The sequence below is a fragment of the Psittacula echo genome (genome assembly GCF_963264785.1).
Source record: "Psittacula echo genome assembly, chromosome: 15".
NCBI classification, from domain to species: Eukaryota; Metazoa; Chordata; class Aves; order Psittaciformes; family Psittacidae; genus Psittacula; species Psittacula echo.
The window spans coordinates 7,608,355-7,628,546 of NC_137751.1; the positions used below are offsets into that span (position 1 = coordinate 7,608,355).

At 40.5% G+C, this 20,192-nt stretch overlaps 2 protein-coding genes across 2 annotated transcripts in view; one reads left to right on the top strand and one right to left on the bottom strand.

The window, feature by feature from the left end:
* Nucleotides 1-321: 321 nt before the first annotated feature.
* On the bottom strand, nt 322-19,912 carry RAD51C (RAD51 paralog C; the record flags this gene model as incomplete). Its single annotated transcript, XM_080630130.1, has 9 exons — nt 322-2,039; nt 5,600-5,660; nt 8,161-8,221; nt 11,485-11,551; nt 13,805-13,936; nt 16,784-16,917; nt 17,873-18,039; nt 18,258-18,516; nt 19,795-19,912. The coding sequence occupies 9 exons, from the start codon at nt 19,910-19,912 to the stop codon at nt 1,938-1,940; spliced, it is 1,101 nt and encodes a 366-aa protein (XP_080486256.1). The 3' UTR covers nt 322-1,937.
* Nucleotides 19,913-20,030: 118 nt separating this feature from the next.
* The window catches only part of TEX14 (testis expressed 14, intercellular bridge forming factor), a 30,783-nt gene continuing 30,621 nt past the window's right edge, over nt 20,031-20,192 (top strand). Inside the window, exon 1 of the mRNA XM_080630345.1 lies at nt 20,031-20,069. The gene's annotated coding sequence lies outside the window, so the exon portion shown is untranslated. The remainder of the gene's footprint in view (nt 20,070-20,192) is intronic.

The window sequence follows — 20,192 nt, forward strand, 5'->3', positions numbered from 1 at the left end:
AATAAATCTCAGCATAAAGAGCCTCCGGTGTCTCCTCTGGATGTTTTGTAACTCCCACTGTTCACCAGTAACTATACAATTTTTTTAGTTTGATAATGATGCCTGGAATACTGGAAGATGTAACATTCACTCAGCCAAAATGATTTATCTTGGTATAACAGGATCAGCATCTCAGCTGGGGCTTCTGGATGCTACTCTACTACAAACAAAATAAGAGAACAACAGTCAGCTGAAATTAATAGTGTATTGGAGGCATGGCCTTACTCTCCTCACACATGGAAGAATGTGTTGAGGATATTTAATCAGAGTACAGTAATTGGAGAGAAATGGATTTTTCCATAAATATCAAACACGGTGGAGAGCAGCTATCACTGGTAACCAGCAGTGCTTCTTAAAATCCTGCTACAACGTTCTTAATGGATGGTTTTCCTTGTGGCTACGTAGGCATGTGTACTGTGCTAGCTCCCCCTTCTTGCACTGCAATACGTAGGAAGCTATTATTCCCAAATGGAGCGTTTGCTGACATCACATGCGGTAGGATCCTTTTGTTTGCCTCTGTCTCCTGCATTGAAATGTTTGTCTGAGTCACAAATCCCACTGCCTTTCTTCCTCTGTGTCATGCTTGCTTGAGAGCTTCTCCCTGACTCACAGGTTTGAAATTTTGACACAGCCTGCGTTGCTGCATGGCAGCTGAATACTTTTCCTTTTAATACTTTATTATGTAATTTATATCTAAACACTATAATGATCCAGAAATCACTGCCACTTTTTTTTTTTTTTTTGCAGCTTTTTGAATAGACAGGTTTCGTGACTCAGATTCAGCTCTGAATTTTGTTTCAAAGCAAAGGCAGCTTAGTGTTACTAAATTATAAATTAGTGACTCCCACAACTTGAATTCTCCATTTAACTTGCTGGCCGAGTTTCCCCAGCTATAACGTTATCGAGCAGTATGCCAGAAAGGGGTCATATGTGTGCATGTGTACAGACAAACACTTCTCATAATTGAAGTAATTACTATTTCGCACTGCAGTACCTTTCTTCCCCTCTAATAATCTGATCGATTTGTTTTCTCTTACTAGAAAGGACAAAACCGTGCTGTATTTCCAGTGTACATTCATTTCTTTATTTGGTTTAGGTTTGGGAGCTGCTAATCTTTTGCTGGTGTCTAAGCAGCCTGGGTTTCCTCATTATTAAAGCCATGAACAAAACAGATCCTGATTACAGCAGCTCACTGTGAATGCTTTGGTAAAGAATGAACAGGGAAGTTAAGGGCTATGCAGCAGTTTGGGTTGAGCCTGATGGTAAAATATTCTTACTATGATAAAAGCAGAAAATTACCATGCTGGATTAAATCTTTTGTCCTTCAGATCTAGTTTTTCATCTCTATTGTTGCCACTACAAGATAAACTAGAAGTTCATAACAGTGCTTTGATTGTCCTTGATCAAGGACTTTGCAGCAGGTAAGGGCTAATGCCCCCATCTGGCACAGCTTTTAAGCATGTATTTATCTTAAAGCATCCATCAGCAGCTCCACTGCCTTTTGCCCTGGTCTGAGGCATGTGAACAGATTGCTACATGAAACCTTGTTAAAATTCAGATACACACAAAACCAGGTGAGTGGTCAAGACCTATGTCATTAAATATACTCTACTAGATGCTCACATTGCATTGCTTTTTTACCCAGAGTAAAAAAAACTACATTCTTCATATTCCCCCCCCCCAAAAAAAAAAGAGTTGAAGCCTCTTGTTATAGAAAACATAGCATTTTTATTATAAAATTATGCCATACACAAAGGAATTTCCTGCCACACAAATGTTAAAATAACATCCAGAGCGGGAATTTAAGTTAGAGTCTCTCAGGCTACCTTTGGTTGCACATTGACTATGCAACTGTTCTCCTGTAGCACAGTTTTTAACATTCAACTTTTGAATCTCTATTACTTTTCCTCTTCTCTCCGTGGCCGTTTGCGAGGGTTCATTTCAGCACCTTCTGCATTTTGAGTGACAGCTGGAGGCTGCACGTCTCGGAAGCCATGAGACTGTGAGATATAAGCAAAATCATGTGATAACACTTCTATGGATATAAACCATGAGTAACCAGTTCCCAGAAGATAAGAATAAGGTATGATGTTGTCTTTTATTTTAGATGAGTGGCCACAGACTGTTTTTAGACCAGGCTAAGCTCAGAACAGCAAGTCTTTTAACACATGTGCCAACTAGTAACCGAGTCTCATTATTTTATTTTCACCAACCAGGCTATTATTGTTATTTTATCACTGATAACCCCTATGGCTGTGAAGCACTGCTTCTCTGTAAATTAAGTTGCCTATCTAAATAAATTAAAAGCCAAATCTTTCAGCCCTTAATTCAAGCTTCCATAGAAGCAAGGAGATGACTGGATTAATTGCCTCAGTCATTTTCAGAAACAACTGTGAATTTCTAAAACCTAGGATATTTTTCTTTCATGTATCTACTTAATGAACTGAAAACATCAATGAGACATTGTAAGAGAACAGCATATTTGAAACAGTCTCTAGACTGCAAAGACTGTCCCAGCATAGTAATTTATGGGACACAGTGGGATGAGAACCTTTAACTGCCAAAAACTAAATGTGGAAGTGAAAATGAGATGCTGCTACTCAGGAAAGAACTTAAAGTGATCTATCTGGCTTAGTACCATTTGTATTTTCTGATACTGTAGCTCACAATTTAATGATTTTTAAAGATTTTAAAATATCTGGAAAAGCAGTTAGTTAATCATGTCATCAATGCAGATGGAAATAACTGATATGGCATGTGAAGCCTGCAACTGTCCATCTTCCCATCTCCCAGCAAATGCTGTGCAGGGAGCACTGCTGACAGCACAAGGACGACTCTCACTGCAGTGCAGACTTAGAGAGGAAAAAGGGTTAATCTGAAAAAGAAATTGCTTTGGGGATCCTAAATACTCAGGTAGAGACAATGTGGGGATGACAGAATTTCACCTAAAGCTGACATTTTGTGTTGGTGCAGTGTGAAAAAGCAGGTAGAGTTACTATCAGACGTGTGACTTTTCTAAAACACCAGTGTGTCCCACACTGAAATCAATCCAGAACAACACAAGAACCCAATCAAAATGTTTTGCTTAAGTCTCCTATCTCTGTATTTCTATTTCCAAATGCCTCACCTCACACAGCCTGCTGATTTTTCAAAGGAACAAACAGCAAGAGGTGCCAAAAGGGCAGGATTTGTGCAGTCCCTCTGCTATTATAAGCAACTCAAGTGTTATTCTGAATAGCGTAATGGGGAATCTTCAAGTTTAGTGTTTCACTGCTGCTTGCATCTAATCTCTGCCATTTCCCTTAGGCACAAAGGTGGATCTGTAGCCAAGAATCCACTTAATCCAGCATGCTAGACTCGTAGCAAAAGCATTCCAGTGCTTATAAAGGCCAGAGGATGATAAAGTAGACTGCTTAGTATGGATGTTTTGCTTTTAGTTAAAGGCATATACCTTCTGAAAAGAGTGCCTCAAAATTACAAGCTTTTTGTGTATATTTTGAAGTGGTTTATCTGTATATTTGTTCATGAGTTTTAGATATCAACCATGTGGGTAATGGAACCAAGGACCTACAAGGCTCAGTCTACAGTCATTTTGATTTTTTCTTTAATATTTTCTGGCAGCTACAGACTGCATCAAGGTTGACAAAAGCAGATGGCTTTATTACTTGAGTGGTGTTCTCATTGCTAGTCTGGCAGACCCTCCACAGTTCAGGGAAATACTGGTTATTCCTACCGAGAATATAGGTCCTAGGGCTCTATCTTTCATGGTGAAATAATCGGGTCACAGTACCTGGGAAATTTAGGTGGATCAGATGATATAATTACTCCCTTTTGCATAAATCAATTTACATTTCTATACTCTGCATTTAAGAATGAAACCTGCTCAGCCTGTGAAAGAAAATACTTCATCTCATACATGTTCCACAGCTTCCACACTTGCTCAGAGTGAACAGCCGTTTTGCAATGGTAACACAGTATCTAATTTGTTTAAGTCTAAACATCTTTGAGGAAACAGGCTTGAGGAATTTATTATTTTTTTAATTATCTTTTTTTTGTATGCTGGTTATACATAGATGTGCTAGATCAGATTTGGAAACATGGAACATGTATTTACATTCTCCAGTTTAGCTGCGGAGAAGGGAATGAGAAATGCTAACAGCAGACTGTTACCATCAGGCCTGAATTTCAGGAGAAAAAAAAGCAGGGATAATACATTTTTTACTTCCAGAAACCGTCTGCTGAAGCAGCTCAACAGGATTAAGGGAAAAACACAGGGATAATCTTAAATTTTAACTAATCTTTGATTAGGATACACTCTCAACTGTATTTCAAAATCGTGTGCATTCACACTGAAGAAGAGAGCATAGCTGTTTTATAATGTGTATAAAACTGAAAGGAAAAGGCTATTAAACTGTCTAAGATAAAATCCATCTGTTCATCAGCTGGAGAGAAAGGGCTGAGCTCACATCACATGATCCAAACAACTTTGGGATGTGGTTCCACTTATCCTTCCAGTCCTTACAGAACATTTATATATATTTTTTTTACATATATATATATTTGCAATATTTCTTCTGTCTAGGTGAATACATTCAGGACTGAAAAAGGAAATACCTGTTCAATAGTTTGAAGATCTCATCTTATGGCAGCGTTAAAATCTGCAGGAAGTGCTATGGCAACATGTTTCCATGAGGACACATGGTAAATAGGTATGGCATGTACCTATGTATCTGACATTTTGAGATATAAGAGTCGAGTGGTGTGGCTGGATTTTTTTTTAACCTAAATACAGCTTAGACTGTGTGTATTCTCATTAATATGTATCTAAGCACTCCACAAAAGAAAATAATCACAGAATTTACCTAGGGATGAATAAGAACTCCAGCCATAAGCTGGAAACTCCTCATATGACAGTGGCAGAATAGAAAAATCTGTATATATTGGCTGGTCATAGGGTTACCAGTAGGATGGAGCTATGAAAGAGAAATACAACCTAGGTTATATCAGGCAATGCACTTAAAGCAGAAATGTGGAAATATGTATGGCACAAAGTACTGGTGAAACCTCTGGAATACCATGTGTGATTCAGGTCACCTTTGTCTTAGAAAGAGAAACTCATCTGGAAGATGCAGAGAAGAGCCACTAAGGAAACAATAGTGTACTACCTAACAAGGGAGAACGCAGCTTAGCTTGTCCAAGTCTCCCAGAATGAATGCTCAGCAAGTATGTGGTTGTTCTCTGTAATTGCACTTAGGCCAAAAGTTAACATCAAGGGCAGATAAAATAAGCAGTATTAGCAGAAAAACAAATGGGGACAGGCTGCCTATAAATTTGATCTGGAAATCAAAATGTTTTAATTCTAAGAGAACTAACATGCTGGGTCATTTTTCTAAAGAGAAAAGGTGCAAAATATTAATAAACCTGGAGACATCCCAGTATTACCAGTGACGTTCATAAAGCAACTGAAAAGCAACACTAAGAAAACATCTTTCACAGATTTGTCTGTGTGTCTGAAAATTCCTTTACAGCTAGCAATTTCCAGCCCAAAAGAAATACTAACTGTGATGTGATACGGTATAGTTGACTCCTTCTGACTCGGTGATTTGTACAACGTTGCCAACCTGGTTAAACAAAAAACACCAGATAATTATGATTAGTGAATGCAATAATAAAAATTCCAAGTAGCCAAATGACTAGACTCAAGTTTTCCCCACAAACATGGGGTACGTGACCAGTGGAATTCTTATGTATGTATTTTCATATAGGTCATTTAAAGTGTGGATGCCAATTTCCCATCATTTGACCTGTCAGCTCAAATACAATGCAGACCTACTAAAACGAATGATTTATCACCCTTGTTACATCACGGGATTTCATCACATTTTTTGAAAAATATTCTTTATGAAGTAATTCCAAACACCACTTTCTTAAAATGCAAACAAACAAACAAGGTTTTGAGCACAATTCTTTCCTACTCTGTTAAGCAATCATTCGTTCACTGACATCTCGAAGTTGGGAGATACCCTCAAGAATTCATATTCTAGGGAGTTTTTTTTCCTAGAGATTTCCCAGGACTGTCAATATAACCTAGTCGATGGAGAAGGAGCATAAGATGTTCTATTTCTAAGCCTGATCTTGCCACTGACATACAGCATAAACTTGAGAAAATAAGTCTCCCTGTATTTCTCTTCTAACTCTTTGATTTTGTGCATTTAGACTCTAAGCAATACATCTTGGTTTGTGGTAGCACCTAGCCCAATAAATGCCTGCTTTTAAGAAGACTGCACAGCTGCTCAAAAATAAGGGATTTTTCAACCAGGCCCAGGTCTGATTCTAGTCTAAACCATGCCCACCTCTCCAAAAATCACACTTAAGTGAAGCCAGTATGGAAAGTGTTCTGCTCTCTGTATCAAGACCCCCTGCCAAAGATCCCATTAATTATTTTCAGGGTTTTTTTACCTCCCTGAGGTGCCATTCTGTTAGAGAGCACATAATTACAGCCTGAGGAACACTGCCACTTCATATTAGCTACACAGGGAATTCCTCAGAACATTTAAAGGGTGGGATATACTTTACAAAATAGCCTAAATCTGAAGCTGCAGAAGCCACACTTTCACAAGTGCTCAGCTGGAGCTCTGCTGCATGCCTCTGACTCAACAGGATCTTACCTCACAGCAATGAGACCACTTATAATTAACCTCTGTCATTTTCAGTAGTAGAGAGAAAGAAAGAGACAGGTATCATATTAGGCCAAAGCACAATTAATAACAAGGTGGCAAATGGATACTCAAATATCTTTGTGCCTCAATAGCTTAATATAAAAATAACAAGAAACCCACGATGGATCATCAGGTATAGGTAGCTTGTGTGAAAAATGCAACAGAACATAGCTATTGCTGCTTTTTACAGTTAGGCAGTTTTCACTGGAATTGCTGTGCTTCTGCAGGCCCTGCTCCATATTAGCTACACGTTTAGAACAGTAAATAAAACATGTTTGTCTATCTTTGGCTCATTTCCTGAAACACATATCTATGACCTTCCTAGCTGCTGCAGAAGAAAAAAAGCTCCTTAGTTTTGATATATAAAATTAACTTTTGTTCACTCTGCAATCATTGTGTTGATGCAACTTCTGTCTTATAAAGGCTGTTAACTGATCAGTGATGTTAATTTAATTCCAACATAAACAGAATGCTGTAATCATTCTGCATTTCCTTCAAACCTAGACTTTAAAAAACCAAAACTCCACAAGAAACTGTCACTGCCTGTCTCTTTCAGGTTTTACAAGCCAAACTATGCACAGCAACATTCCAGCAGCATTTTTGTTCACTGTTTGCAGAAGATTAGGGAATTGAAGCAAGACTTCATAATCCCAAGCTGCTGCACTGTGATACTACACACAAGACAAATTTAACTGACCAGGAAAGAGAAATGAGCTTGCAATATACTGAAGGGGGAAAAAAAAGAACCAGGAAACAGAACTTCATATGGTTTTTAGAAGGGTCATCCTCATTCCTTTGGGCTGCTAAAATCATCCTCCATAGCTCAGCTCTAAACTGAGAGTAGATGAAGCTTCTTCCTGCAGGTCATTGTAACTTGGAACCATCCTGCTACATTCAAAAGCAGAAAGGTTCAAAGGCTGCCACTAAGGCTCAGGGCTCAGCAAGCCTTTTCTGTCCTGAGAATTGCTACCTAGGTGGAAAGCTGCCTTTGGCATCTTTGGCTTTGTACTGACTGGGGCCTAAAAGGCTGAAGCAAAGACATTCTACTCCCTGCTTACAAAATACAGAGAGTAAAAAATTCTACTTAGGCACCAGATCCTCAGTTCTTGTGTCTGAGCAGCTGCCGTTAGGATGTTATAGTTTGATGAGACATAGCATCTTGTCAGAAAGAAAGTACAGCACTGCAGCAAGCTGACCATGGTGAGAAGGAGGAGCATGACAGTTCAGCCCACGCTGTCTTAGGCTGAACTAGAAAGCTCTTCTTGAGCTGCAGTAGCCTGGGACATAGCAGAGCAAAGCCAGAAGTCAAGTTCAAATCCCTGCTTGGCCATTCAGAGACGGATTCTCAGATATCACATTTGTCAGTGTTGTTATGTAATTCACTGCCTACATTTTCACTTACCTCTGACTGTTGTCCCAGTGAAAGATTAAACGGACAGTAGCAGCATGTCCCCAGCTTTCTCCTGAGTGACACAAAATACAGGCCATTTTATATATGTTTCTATAACAGCACCCTCATCAGTAAATCAGACCAGTCTTTCAAAAAACCTCCATGATTAAACATATATACACCTTTTTTGCAGTAATGAATCACATATTTTGTATCAATGTGCAAGGATTTCACAACTAGTTTACCACATACACTGAGACAAGGAATAACCTCTGTACTCACAGTGTGTTTTATAGAAAGCTTGATGCAGTACTTCCATATTTCTAGAAAGATTTTCTATATAACTAATAAAGGACAGGTACTAGACAAGTCTTGAAAACAGACACAGCATTAAGAAAAGATTTTTCTAATTACTACTGAAACAGCCTAGTCAAGTATGTCTAAATCCTACTTCAAAATTCTGATACTCTGCCTCTCAGGAATAATTATGAGCAAACATCACTCCCTTTGGGATACAAGCTTTGGGAAAAAAGTCAATGATTATTAAAGTATTAAGGGCCCCTGAAGCAGTCTTCTGCTTCTAACAGCAAAATGCAAAAGAACACAACCAAAGGCAAGAGGGAGGGCATGGTGGAAAGCAAGAAGGAGGTTTGGATTGTTATCCTATTTCAGGGGAAATGTCCTATTGTTTCAGTTAACACCTGACCATGAGCTCAGTCAATTTATAGACAGTTCTATTGGGTGTTTTCCTCTGTTTATCCCTGAAGACAGTCAGTAGTCCAAAGATGGACTGCATTTTAAACCAGCCATTTTGGTTCAGTGCTGCAAGCCTCTCCTCTTCACCTCCATACAGCCCCGTTAACTTCTGAATCACTTGTTGGTCTCCATCATGTCACCAGCCCCACATACCCCGTGTGCTCTGGTGTTCATTACAGCACAGAGAAGACAAGAAATATGATTCAGCTGTAATGAAGACCTAGACCCTGTAGGCATCTTCCTAGACCTTGCTCCACTACATTTAAGTTGAGATTGAAGATTCTAGTCATCAGGTATGGTTCTGAGTCAGAGATCAAAACACATTTTACAATGGGTACAAACTCCACACTAGAATGTTTCCAACTGTACCGAGTATGAAAGAAAAATGCTATGGTAAAATGGGGTATTTCTGAGTTAAACTGGCTGCAGATTTATATTTGACCTCCTTTCTAAATATATCCAGTAGAAATGTCTAGGAACACCCAGCTTTAGCTATTACTAGTTGGAAAGAAAGCTGTCCTTTTCATAAAGCTCTTGACTTAATACCTTGCAGCATCTGTGCCTTTTTTTTCCCCATAATTAAGAAGTTCCCTTCTGCCAAGAAGCTGAGTAAGAGTTTAGAGATTAATGCTCTTGTGAAATCTTAGGAAAGGCTGTTTAGGATAGGGGGAATATCTCTTAACCTAAGTATTTTAACAACTAGTACAAAGTTTCATTTTTGCAGAGTACACACAACTCAACAATACTATATGTTTACTACATACCCATTCTGGTGAGAATCACAATCAGTTTATGGTCAGTGTGAGGTTATGTCAAATTAAATGTTTGTAAAAGAAAATATGCACAAGACAATATGGGATATCTTTGAATTACAACCTACTCTGAATGTCTTCACATTCTTTACTATCCCTATGACTCCATAAACACAACACCTCTCAAACAACACTGCCTACTGAAATAAAAAGACAGAATCTATTAACTTTAATAGAGTTTGTAGCCAGAAAGGCTGTCAAAAATAATACATCAGTGAACAAGAGGCAAAAACAACAAGAAGGGTCAGACACTAGAAGCTGGGTCTGTATCTGCATGCACAGCTCAAAATTCCACATTCTCCACATTCTTGATGGAGACAGTCTGTATTTGTTCATTTTATCTTACATCTCTGCCAAATGGTTCAATGCCTCTACAGACAGTGAGAACATCTTTGCCTTTGTACTGTCCCCTTCTCCCTCCGCTCTGGAACAAGGGAATCATTACTTAGCCCACAGAAACTGAAGCTGTGGACAGAGGATTTGTTGCCCTTTAAGTGTACCATAAAATAATACAAAGTTACAACCTTAAAGAAGATTTAAACACTGAGCATTTTCTTAATGTGTCAAAATCTCTACTTGAGAAGAACTGTTCTATTTTCCCCTGTGACTGCAGCAGAAGAATCTGTATGAGGTACTCTTTTCATTACAGGGCAAAATTGAGCAGCCTGTAAAAAACACTTAAACTCAGTCTAGACAGGCTGTAGTTGAGGATCCCACACAGAACTCCCCTCTATGCCATAACTGTACAGAGCAACGGGTAGGGAGTTCCAGCTATGCAGCAAATATGAAATGACTTTGCAAATAATTAATGGAACATGCCCAAGTGTAATGGCAAAATAAAAAACTTAAACTGTTTTGGAAAAGCAGTGGGTGATTCTCAGGGAATTGAAGAAATTGTAGCATAGTTTGAAGTGTGCAACTATTAAGTTGTGTTATTCTATTAGTGCTTTATTCTGTTCATCACCACATTCCTGCTAGAGGTTTATTGCTCCCAGGTCCATCCCTGCATTTTCTGTACGATACTCACCAGCCAATTTCAGTCTAAATTACTTGATCTATCAGAGGCTTACTTACTATTTAAATGGCTCAAATTTAACTGGGCCACTTTGGGCAGAAATGGCTTAGGAAACAATCAATAAACAGCTCAGCCATCATATAGGATGCAGCAGTGACCTCAAGCAGGGGTAGTGGCCTCCTTAGTTGACACAGCCACAGCTAGGATAAAGGTAACAACCTAGATCCTCAGGGGAAGGCTGCAGTACATTAGCTGCACTTCTAAAAACCTACTTACTCAGAGCTCTTAGTACCTAGTGCTTCCCCATAAAGGGTGATGCAGTCATCTTAAAGGAATGCTGATAGATTTAATAGCAAGTTTAGTATTACCATTCTTGGTTTTTATAAAGGAAAAAAATATCCAACAACACTCTCAACCTGTGAGTTTCTGCAATCTGAAAATATCATTACTTTTAAAAATATCTGTAATCCCTTTTAAAAAATCTAAGCAGGATTCTAATCTGCACACCATGTTTGAGTTTAGAATAAAGTCTGATAGCTGCTGATTATACTCACAAAGCTGCCATAGGTAAGCACTACTGCAGAGTTCCACAATACTAGCCTGAGACCCATTTGGAACGACTTTCATCGTGGATTCTGCTACACTGTAGAAATTCAGCAAGCAATTTCATTTTCTTTGCACACGATGCCAAAAGAAACAAAGTCATATATTTGAAGATTAACTCAGTTTTCAACTCAGAAGCTAAATGCCTACCTAAAGCAGGTACCAATGTGGACTGGCTCTGTCCAATCCTTGTTGTCATTTGGTTTGTCAGAACTACCTAAAAGAGGAAACAGAAGCACACAAACAAGAAAATCTCCAGAAAATAAGCATACTGGTAGGAGGGAAGAGAGGCATTTTTCAAAGAGCTTTTAACAATAAAGCAGTTACTCAGGTGAAGATCCATGTTAGCCAGAAGAAATTGTAAAGGTGCCGCATCTTCTCAATAGCCAAAACAAAATAATAGAACCCTGAAAAATGGATTTTCCATTTGCATGGAAGATAGATTTCTTTCATTCAAGACTTTTAAGAAACCTAAATTTCTCCCTCCCTAAGGGATGCAAACTGTATATTCCACTGCATTTGTACTAAACACTGTTTGGATCTGTATTCAGGTGCACATGACTTGCACCAGCCCTCTGTAAAGAGACAGCTTTCAGTCATTGGCATAAATGAATTTGGTGCTGCTGCTCAAAACATGCATAAGCCTAGTGATTAACAGAGTTCCTGTGCCTTGTCTTCTAAAAATGCGCAAGTGGGTACAATACAAAGCAGAATGAAAAGTGAACAGACAGAGCGGGGGAGTGTTTTCGCAGCACAAATCACTTGTAGGAGGTTCACAGACAGTCTAGGTTAGATCCCTGGTAGAAGTGGGGGTGGGTGAGACAGAAAAGAGCCAGGAATATTAATTGCAAAGTTCATTAAAAATGAAAAATAAAAAATTGTACCTATCTTAAACCTACGGGGTTTTCATTGTTTGACATGCTTGTAAAATTCTTGCTTGAACAGTTAAAGTGTGCTACAGCAAGCAACTTCACTGAGCACAGAGGGCACACACCAAACCATTTACATAGCTGACATCCTCAGGGCATATATTGTGTATTTTAGAAAAGTAACTCATCATATATGGATGGTTAACAACCTCAAACAGGCTCCCTGTTTCACTGGAGCTGGAGAAGGCCTGCTCTGGACATTGTAGCGCAACCCACTGAGTTCAGCTTTAGAAACTAGATGAGCTTCCTACCATATTAGAGCATTCACTCTGCCCAGCTTTGCTGCCCAAGGAGCAATCTCTGGCACGCCAGCTGAATTTAGACTGCTTGCAAGCTACATGGAACTAACTCACAAACTAACAGGAGGGCCACTTGGAGCTAAATCATTTCTAAAGCTCTGTGTTTATCACTTCTGTATTAAGTGTTTATTCAGCAAGTGCTTGTACTAAACTGCTCACTTGCTCAATAGAAGTGACATATGTGCCCCTTGACCAAAGAAAAACAGACTGTACAATGACAACTGCTCTTGTTCAAGGTCACCAGGTACCAAATTTATGAGTGAAAGCACTCAGTAAACTGGAGGCCGTGAAAAATCAAGTAGTCATAAAACATTCACTTCCCTTGGTACCCACACCAGCAAAAAGCTTCATATTTCATTTCAGGATGACAGGGTATGCTTTCAGCAGCAAGCCCAATCACTTCACCAGGGCAGAGCTGTGTTCCTTCCCTTCCTGCAGCTATCAGAGGAAGCACAAGGGGAGGCTTATTTTTAGCAGTGAGGAACAAAACCCATTTGCGCCAGAGTTGTGGGTGACAAGGTTGCAAGTCACCTGGAAGGAATTGCAGGCACTAGTACCATTTTGAGATGGTTTAAGCTCCAATTCCTGAACAATGCTTTTCCATACTGTAAGAGACTTGCCAAAACAACTTCTGGAACAGATGTAGCTTCTGAGTGCCATCTGCTGGCTACGGGGCTGCAGATTTGCTGGCTTCCATCTTGGCGTAAATGACGTAGAAACAATGCCCAGGAAGGAAGCTGTGAGTTTCCATGGATGCCAGAAGAGCAAACCAAACCAGCAGATAAAGTGCTTTTCCTCCCTAAAAACAGTTCCTCCACTAAGACTGTAGTTTATTTTTAAACAAAGAGTGGACAGTATTTGGAACTGCCAAATACTCTGATATATTTTAATGTGTGTGCTTTGTAGGTAAAAAGTCACCAAAGTCATTCCTTGTCCAACCAAATCATTAAAAAGATTATGTGAAACAGCATGATAGATTGATGTGCTACCATTTATTTAAGATCCACAGGATGCTTTTAATGCAGATTTTACTTATTCTGGCAAGTCTAGGAATTTTCCACCCAAATAGTTTTGCCTGTGCTCCCCCACCTATATTTATTAACCAAACTGGCAAACACGGATGTAGAGGGCATTCTTGCAGTTTTATTTTGCTATTTCCAGCACATCACATTTTCTTAATTCTCTGTAATGTATTTATTCTAAAGTAGCATCTTTTCTGATCTAAACCTGCCCCAGACTTACCGCTGACTTATGATCATTTGCTATGATGATCAGCTGCTGCGCCAGACCATTCAAAAGCCTTGTCCGAAGTGAGAGGTCCTCAAAGTCATGGCGAAAAGGAAATGCAATTCCATCAACTACCACCAGTCGGACCTAAATGTGGAAGAAAAGGAGAACTACCATTATTATCCTACAAGCAAATGACAAAAAGCAGCAAGACATCTTTTTAAGTGCCCTGGAATGTTTTGTATAAGGTGATGACAATCTTATTTCATACTCAGATGTGCATAACAGCATAACACCTATTGTCTCTAGATACATATTGGGAACAATCAGCACCCCGTAAGAGTGCAGGGTAAAGAGCTGCAAGCTTTGAACACACTAGGACACTTGCTAAGTGCAGTAGTGCTTTATTCAGAGATACTAGCTCAGACCGCAGCTGCACTAGCTTCAACAAAATGCTGCACTAAGCTCCTCCATTAGTTAAGGCAGCACAGAGCTCCTTCCAGTTCCAGAGCTCACTTGCTTAGAGCTGACTTCTCTGGAGCACCCAATACAGAATACAAAATAATAAACCTCGACCTAAAGCCTTGCAGAAGAGGAGCTGGAGAAAAATAAATTGGTAAACATCAGGGTTGTACTCTGATCAGCTCTCCATGAACACTAATTTATTTCACCTTTTCCCTCAAAAAATAAATCCTAACAAGATTAGAACACATGCTGTCTGTAGTCACTGTTAAGATAGATCACTGATACAGAATCAGATGAATTATCTTAGAAACATGAAGTTGAACTGATGCATGAAAATATTCCAGACACTGTGCAATGGAGCTGAGTATCTATCTTGCCTGAAGATGTTTGCTTTGCTGAATTATTTCTTTTGTAGCAATCATTAGCTGAAGCTTGAACACAATGCTGCTGCTGGCCCATCACCCCCAAGACACTATATAAACATTAGTCAGGGACTTTGATTTATTGTAACTTCATTTGTTGTGGCTGTTCTAATGACCCAAGCTTGTCTGAAATACAGAAGGGAAATTAATGGATGGTCTTACAGCATCTGCATGTTCAGATGTCACTCAAATCCTAGGTATCTACAAGTCCTTGCATTAATGCACAAGATAATGAATTGGAAACAACACAAGAAAATGGATTGTCTCTATTATAGATTTAACTCATTACTGGGAAGTCTCTTTGTGACTGGAACATACAAGCCTCCAGAAAACATCACTCTGTGAAATGGCCCTGAACCTCCAAATGAAAAAAAACCAAACCCAACAACAAAAAAACCCCAAAAGCAGGAAAAAAAAAGCCAACAAAAAAACCCCAAAACTAATTTAGAAAAGATGTTTTAATAATAATAATTTAAATAAATAATTTAATAAAGATGTTTTAATAGTGCCAGAATTAAAAGAAGATATTCTTCTGTCTTATTTTTCCTCCTTCCTGCAAATTCTTTTCTGTGAGCCTATACATCTTCCTCATGCATAACTTTTATATTTTAAGAATAACTGGTTTAGCAGTATAAACATGACTTGTGCTAGAATGGAACATATACATACATATAACTTGCCTATCAGATTAATACGTCCGGGTGGGATGCAATTTAGTTTATTTTCTCGCAGTGGTACTTCCTATAAAATAGCAAACAAGTAGACTTAAAGTATTCTAACATAGACTGTATAGAGAAAACTTGGTAACAAATGCCTTCACCATGCCAGTGCATCTCTACTACACCTTAAATAACTAGATTTATTATGACAAGAATATTTTCTAACATAGCCTTTTTCATATTATTGGCCTCTCTCATATTCTTAACAAGATCTCAAACTAATTCCTATTTCCAAATGACACTCTACAACTAGGTCTCTCTAAAAAATACCTAAACCCTGTAGGTTTCTGTGGTCCCAGTCTCAGCTCCAGGTCTGCACAGAGGGATCAGACTAATTTTAATGAGAGCTGGACTGCAATGAGCAATCTGTCAAGTCACTCATAGCCTATCCAAGGAATCATCAGAAGGTCTTACGGTTCTCCTGCAACCTTCAGTAGTATTTCAGGCTCCAGGCCAAGCACCGATAATCAGCACAGATGGTACCAGAGAATTGCAGCCCAATGCAACTGTGCTAATGAAGCCATGTACTTTCCACAAGAGCAAACATAACAGGGCACCGTTAGTACCTGGCAGAGAAAGGGAAATACCAGACTACACTAAGCAAAAAAAAGACTCCCATCTGTGCTTTCAAGAACATAACAGCTTCCAAAAACTGAAATTATATACAAAACCCAATCTAATTAAACAACACTGACTTGTGCTCCACTAGAATGGGGTACACTTCATCTTTCCCAAATCCTGTTAGTGATCTGCTGTGTAGAACCTAGAAATCTGGAAGAGAGGTGGTGAAAATCTGCCCTACAATAGCATTTCACTAAAACACTAGGAACTAGGAAACTTTTTGGCTGTAGTCCACCCAAGAGTCAAGCTGCAGGCTCTGGCTGCTTGTAGCAACAGAAGTATGGGAAAGAAGAGTCACTTTGTATATGTCAGGATGGTACAGAATGCCTCTGGTCCTCTGTGATCTTCTACGACAAAAGTGAGTGGCACTAAGCCTTTCTGATCCCCCTGCATCATGGTCATCACACATACACCTGGCTCAGAGACTCTTCTGTAAAGCAGTTTTATAATGATTCAGAACTCAGTGCTCACAGAAACAAAACAACATGTGGCATCATAGGTCCAGTATCCTCACTTCAAAGTGGAGATTCAGAATGATGGCAGCAGTGGTAGCAAAAGCAAATTGCTTTCAAGAGTAATTGGGATGGGAATGACAAAGCAAACAAGCAGCCAAGATTACATTTGTACTCCACCATCAGCCAATACATTACTGCCAAGCTGACAAGGTACCAAGGCGTTACTCGTGTTACTATAACAGCTGAGCAACCTTGAAAATCCTTAGTGTGAAGATGAGTGGTATCTTCCCCTAAGTCTGCAATAATCCTTACCTTTGAGTGCTCCGAAAGAAAGTCTGGGAGGAGGTAGACCTGTGCAAGAAGCTCTATGTAGTCACGGCAACGGAAATAATATATGTGAGAAAGGATACTTTCAACAGAGAAAGTCTCCAAAGCTTTTAGATGATCTGAGAACACATAAACAGATGAGTAAATGAGTCAGAAGTCTGTAATAGCATATTGCTACTTTCATCATTCTACCAAACGATGCCCTCCACATATAGCAACAGCAGAACCCCCGGAAACAGACACAGTCAAGGTACAGAGAGTGGGAAACATACCTTCCATCTGGCTTGAAAGTCAAGAAGGTGGTGAGCAGATGCTATCTCAGCATTCGCACACAGATACACCGGAGCCTCCAAGGGAGGGCTCCAAAAATGAAAAATCTACTTCTGAAAAAAGAACTTTTCCAGTAAATCATTTTCAAGCCAGGTCACCATCAGAGGATAACACTGACTATTAATCATCTGTTGTTTCGTGTACAGGTAGTAGCTCATTTAATATGGTGTCCACTCACCTCAGTTCAAACAGAAGTTTGCTGCATGAAATATTCTTAAGAGTAACATAAAAGTTGTGTCAGTATCCCCAACACACCGATGAGTTCTAGAATTCTAGAAATACTCTTCATTGAATGCAACTTGGCTATATTGACCTCATGAAGGAGGTGAACTCCAGCTACAGTTGGGGCTTCAGCAGCAACACTGCCTTAGGAAACTATTGTTCCTCTTCCCTTTCCCCAGCTACTCTTCCTCTCCCACATTATCCCTCAGTTCTGCTGACAGAATTGTGTTTTGCTGTGAATTCATTCATTAAAGTGCTAAAAAAAGAGGGGCAAAACCCCCTCCAAACCATCACGGAGAAGAAGAATTATTCTTAAAGTGGATCAGCTCAGTCTGCAGCATGGGCTCCACATGCTGACGCTGTTCAGGGTATGATGCTTTATTTCAGGTAGAAATTAAAGACTGGCAGCAAGAACTTCTGGAGCCAGCACTGCTTCTGAAATGGTAGAACTGCAGCCCAAGAGACACTCGTCTCGCTCTGATCGCAGTCTACGAGGCAGAAAGAAATGACTTAGCAACGTACCTTCTTCTTGATGAGCTTCGGCGATAAGGTGGCAATGCTGCACACAGGCAGCTGCAATATCCACTACTCTGTCTACTATAAAACTTCCTTCAGTATCAATGAACACGGCTTCTCCAGCTACACCTCCAAAGCATTCTGGGATCTGCACGTCTACCGCCAACTGCATACTGCCAGGGAAAACAGAAAAACCAGATAAATATCCACATCACAAAGCGCTCCCCTCCCAACTCCTAAAGTGACACTTCTCTGAGGAATACATGGAGCAGGAAGCACTGCAGTCATTATCATGATATTTATAATGCTGTAAAAGAATCAGAGACTGACAACAAGAAAAATAATCTCTCCTCAGAATTAAAGAAACCCAAAAGTAATCAAAATGAAATACCATAGCTGTGTTTTCCCAACACCAGGCGCTCCACAGACCTCGGTGATTTTGGTTAGCTGCACACCACCTCCTAGAATATTGTCTAGTGCTGAGCAAAAGGTAATGATGAAGCCCTGGGCTTGCTCTTCTTCCAGAAGTTCCAGGGCTGTGAACTTTCGGGAGGCACCTGATCTTGCAGCAGTTCTTGCTGCATCCTCATGACATTCCTGCCTCACAACCTGTAACACTTCCAGGGCCTCTTCCTTGGAGATTCCAATTTCTAGAAAAGTCAAAAGCATGAAACGCTACCTTATTTTTGTAAATAGTGATTTATTGAAAGTACAAAGAGATAATTCAACTTGTTTGACAGAAACTGAACGTTCTGCAGTGTAACACAAAATACTAATCCTTTTAGTACAACGATGCACACAGCTTGCCAACATCTCTGGAACTAATTATATGATTTTCAAAAGAGCTCAGCAATGATGCCCTGTGTTCAGAATTCAGGTGCCAGTAAGCTGTCTGCAAATAGAAAAAATAATCAAAACTGCTGTTCACAGACATGAATGAGATCTGACAGAGCAATTCACCTATTCTGCATGGAATGTGCTATCATATTCATTTAATTTCAAGCAAATAAGGTCCTGGAAAAGAAGTCAGGCTGCAGACTGGTAAGTGACACGGACAGCTACTGATCGTGCTCTGAATTCTTGGGGTATTCCAGGGCTGAATACCTAATGCATCACTTCTAGATTTTAAACACATATCCAGTAACAAAGATGAGATACCAGCAAACACCTCTGTGTGTGTCTGCCTTTACGCACATATATCTGTCAGACTCTAGCTACTTCACTTTGATCTTCAAGGCAAAACTACTACTACATCTTATTATAGATAATAAAACTATCATTAAATGCTTCTTAGAAATCTTCTTTTAACTTCTTGAAAAAGGTGATTTTTCTGAAGGCATGGAAGTTTACTTTAAAGAACATACAGATGGGAAAAGAAGAGGAATGAGAGAGAATCCTTTATTTTATCCCTTTTCTGCATCCCATTGACACCCATCACTCAGTGCAAGAAGAATCTTTTATCAGAATCATCGTTTTTTGTCTGTTTCTCTGCTCAGGCAAACCTGAAACCCAGGGAACGTTTAACTCTGTCCGTTCGCCCAGGCTGAGGTCTCAGGTTTCTCAGGGGTGCTTCCCAGAGCTGAGCCACGGCCCTTCCATATGGATCAAGCACCTCACCTACCTGAGCTGCTCGGTGTACACTAACCACATAGGATCACGGAATGGTTTCGGTTGGAATGGACCCTAAAGCTCATCCAGTCGCAACCCCCTGCCACGGGCAGGGACACCTTCCACTAGAGCAGGTTGCTCCAAGCCCTGTCCAGCCTGGCCTTGAACACTAACAGCGATGGGGTACACTCCGGTAAAGTTAAGCCTGCCGACACCCCACCCGCGCCAGTCAGCTACAGCGGAAAGGGAAGGGCTACGGGAGACCTGCCCGCAAGGGAAAGGCGGGAAGCGGCGGAGGAGCCGGTCCCGCCCGCCGATACCTTTGCTCAGCCCGCAGGGGCCGGTCTCCAGCAACTCCTGCACGGTCTGGAAGCCAGCGCTGACAAGCCGAGCGCGGAGCGCAGGGGCCAGCGGAAGACTCCCCACATCGCGCTGCATGGCGCGGCCCCGCTAGGCCACCACAGCCCCCGCCCACCGTCCCGACAAGCCCCGCCCACCACCGGCGGCGGGAAGGGAGGTGGAGGCGGCGGTGGCGGCTGCGCATGTGCGGTGCGTGAGGCTGTGAGCGCGTGCCGCGGCCGTTCGGGAGGTATCGGTGAGGCGATGAGGCGATGAGGCGAGCTGGGGCTGGGGTTGGGCTGTTAGAAGGGGCTGAAGCAACCAAAAGGCTGCAGGGTGTGACCTGACAGGGAACGGTGCTGGCTTTGGTCTGCCATCG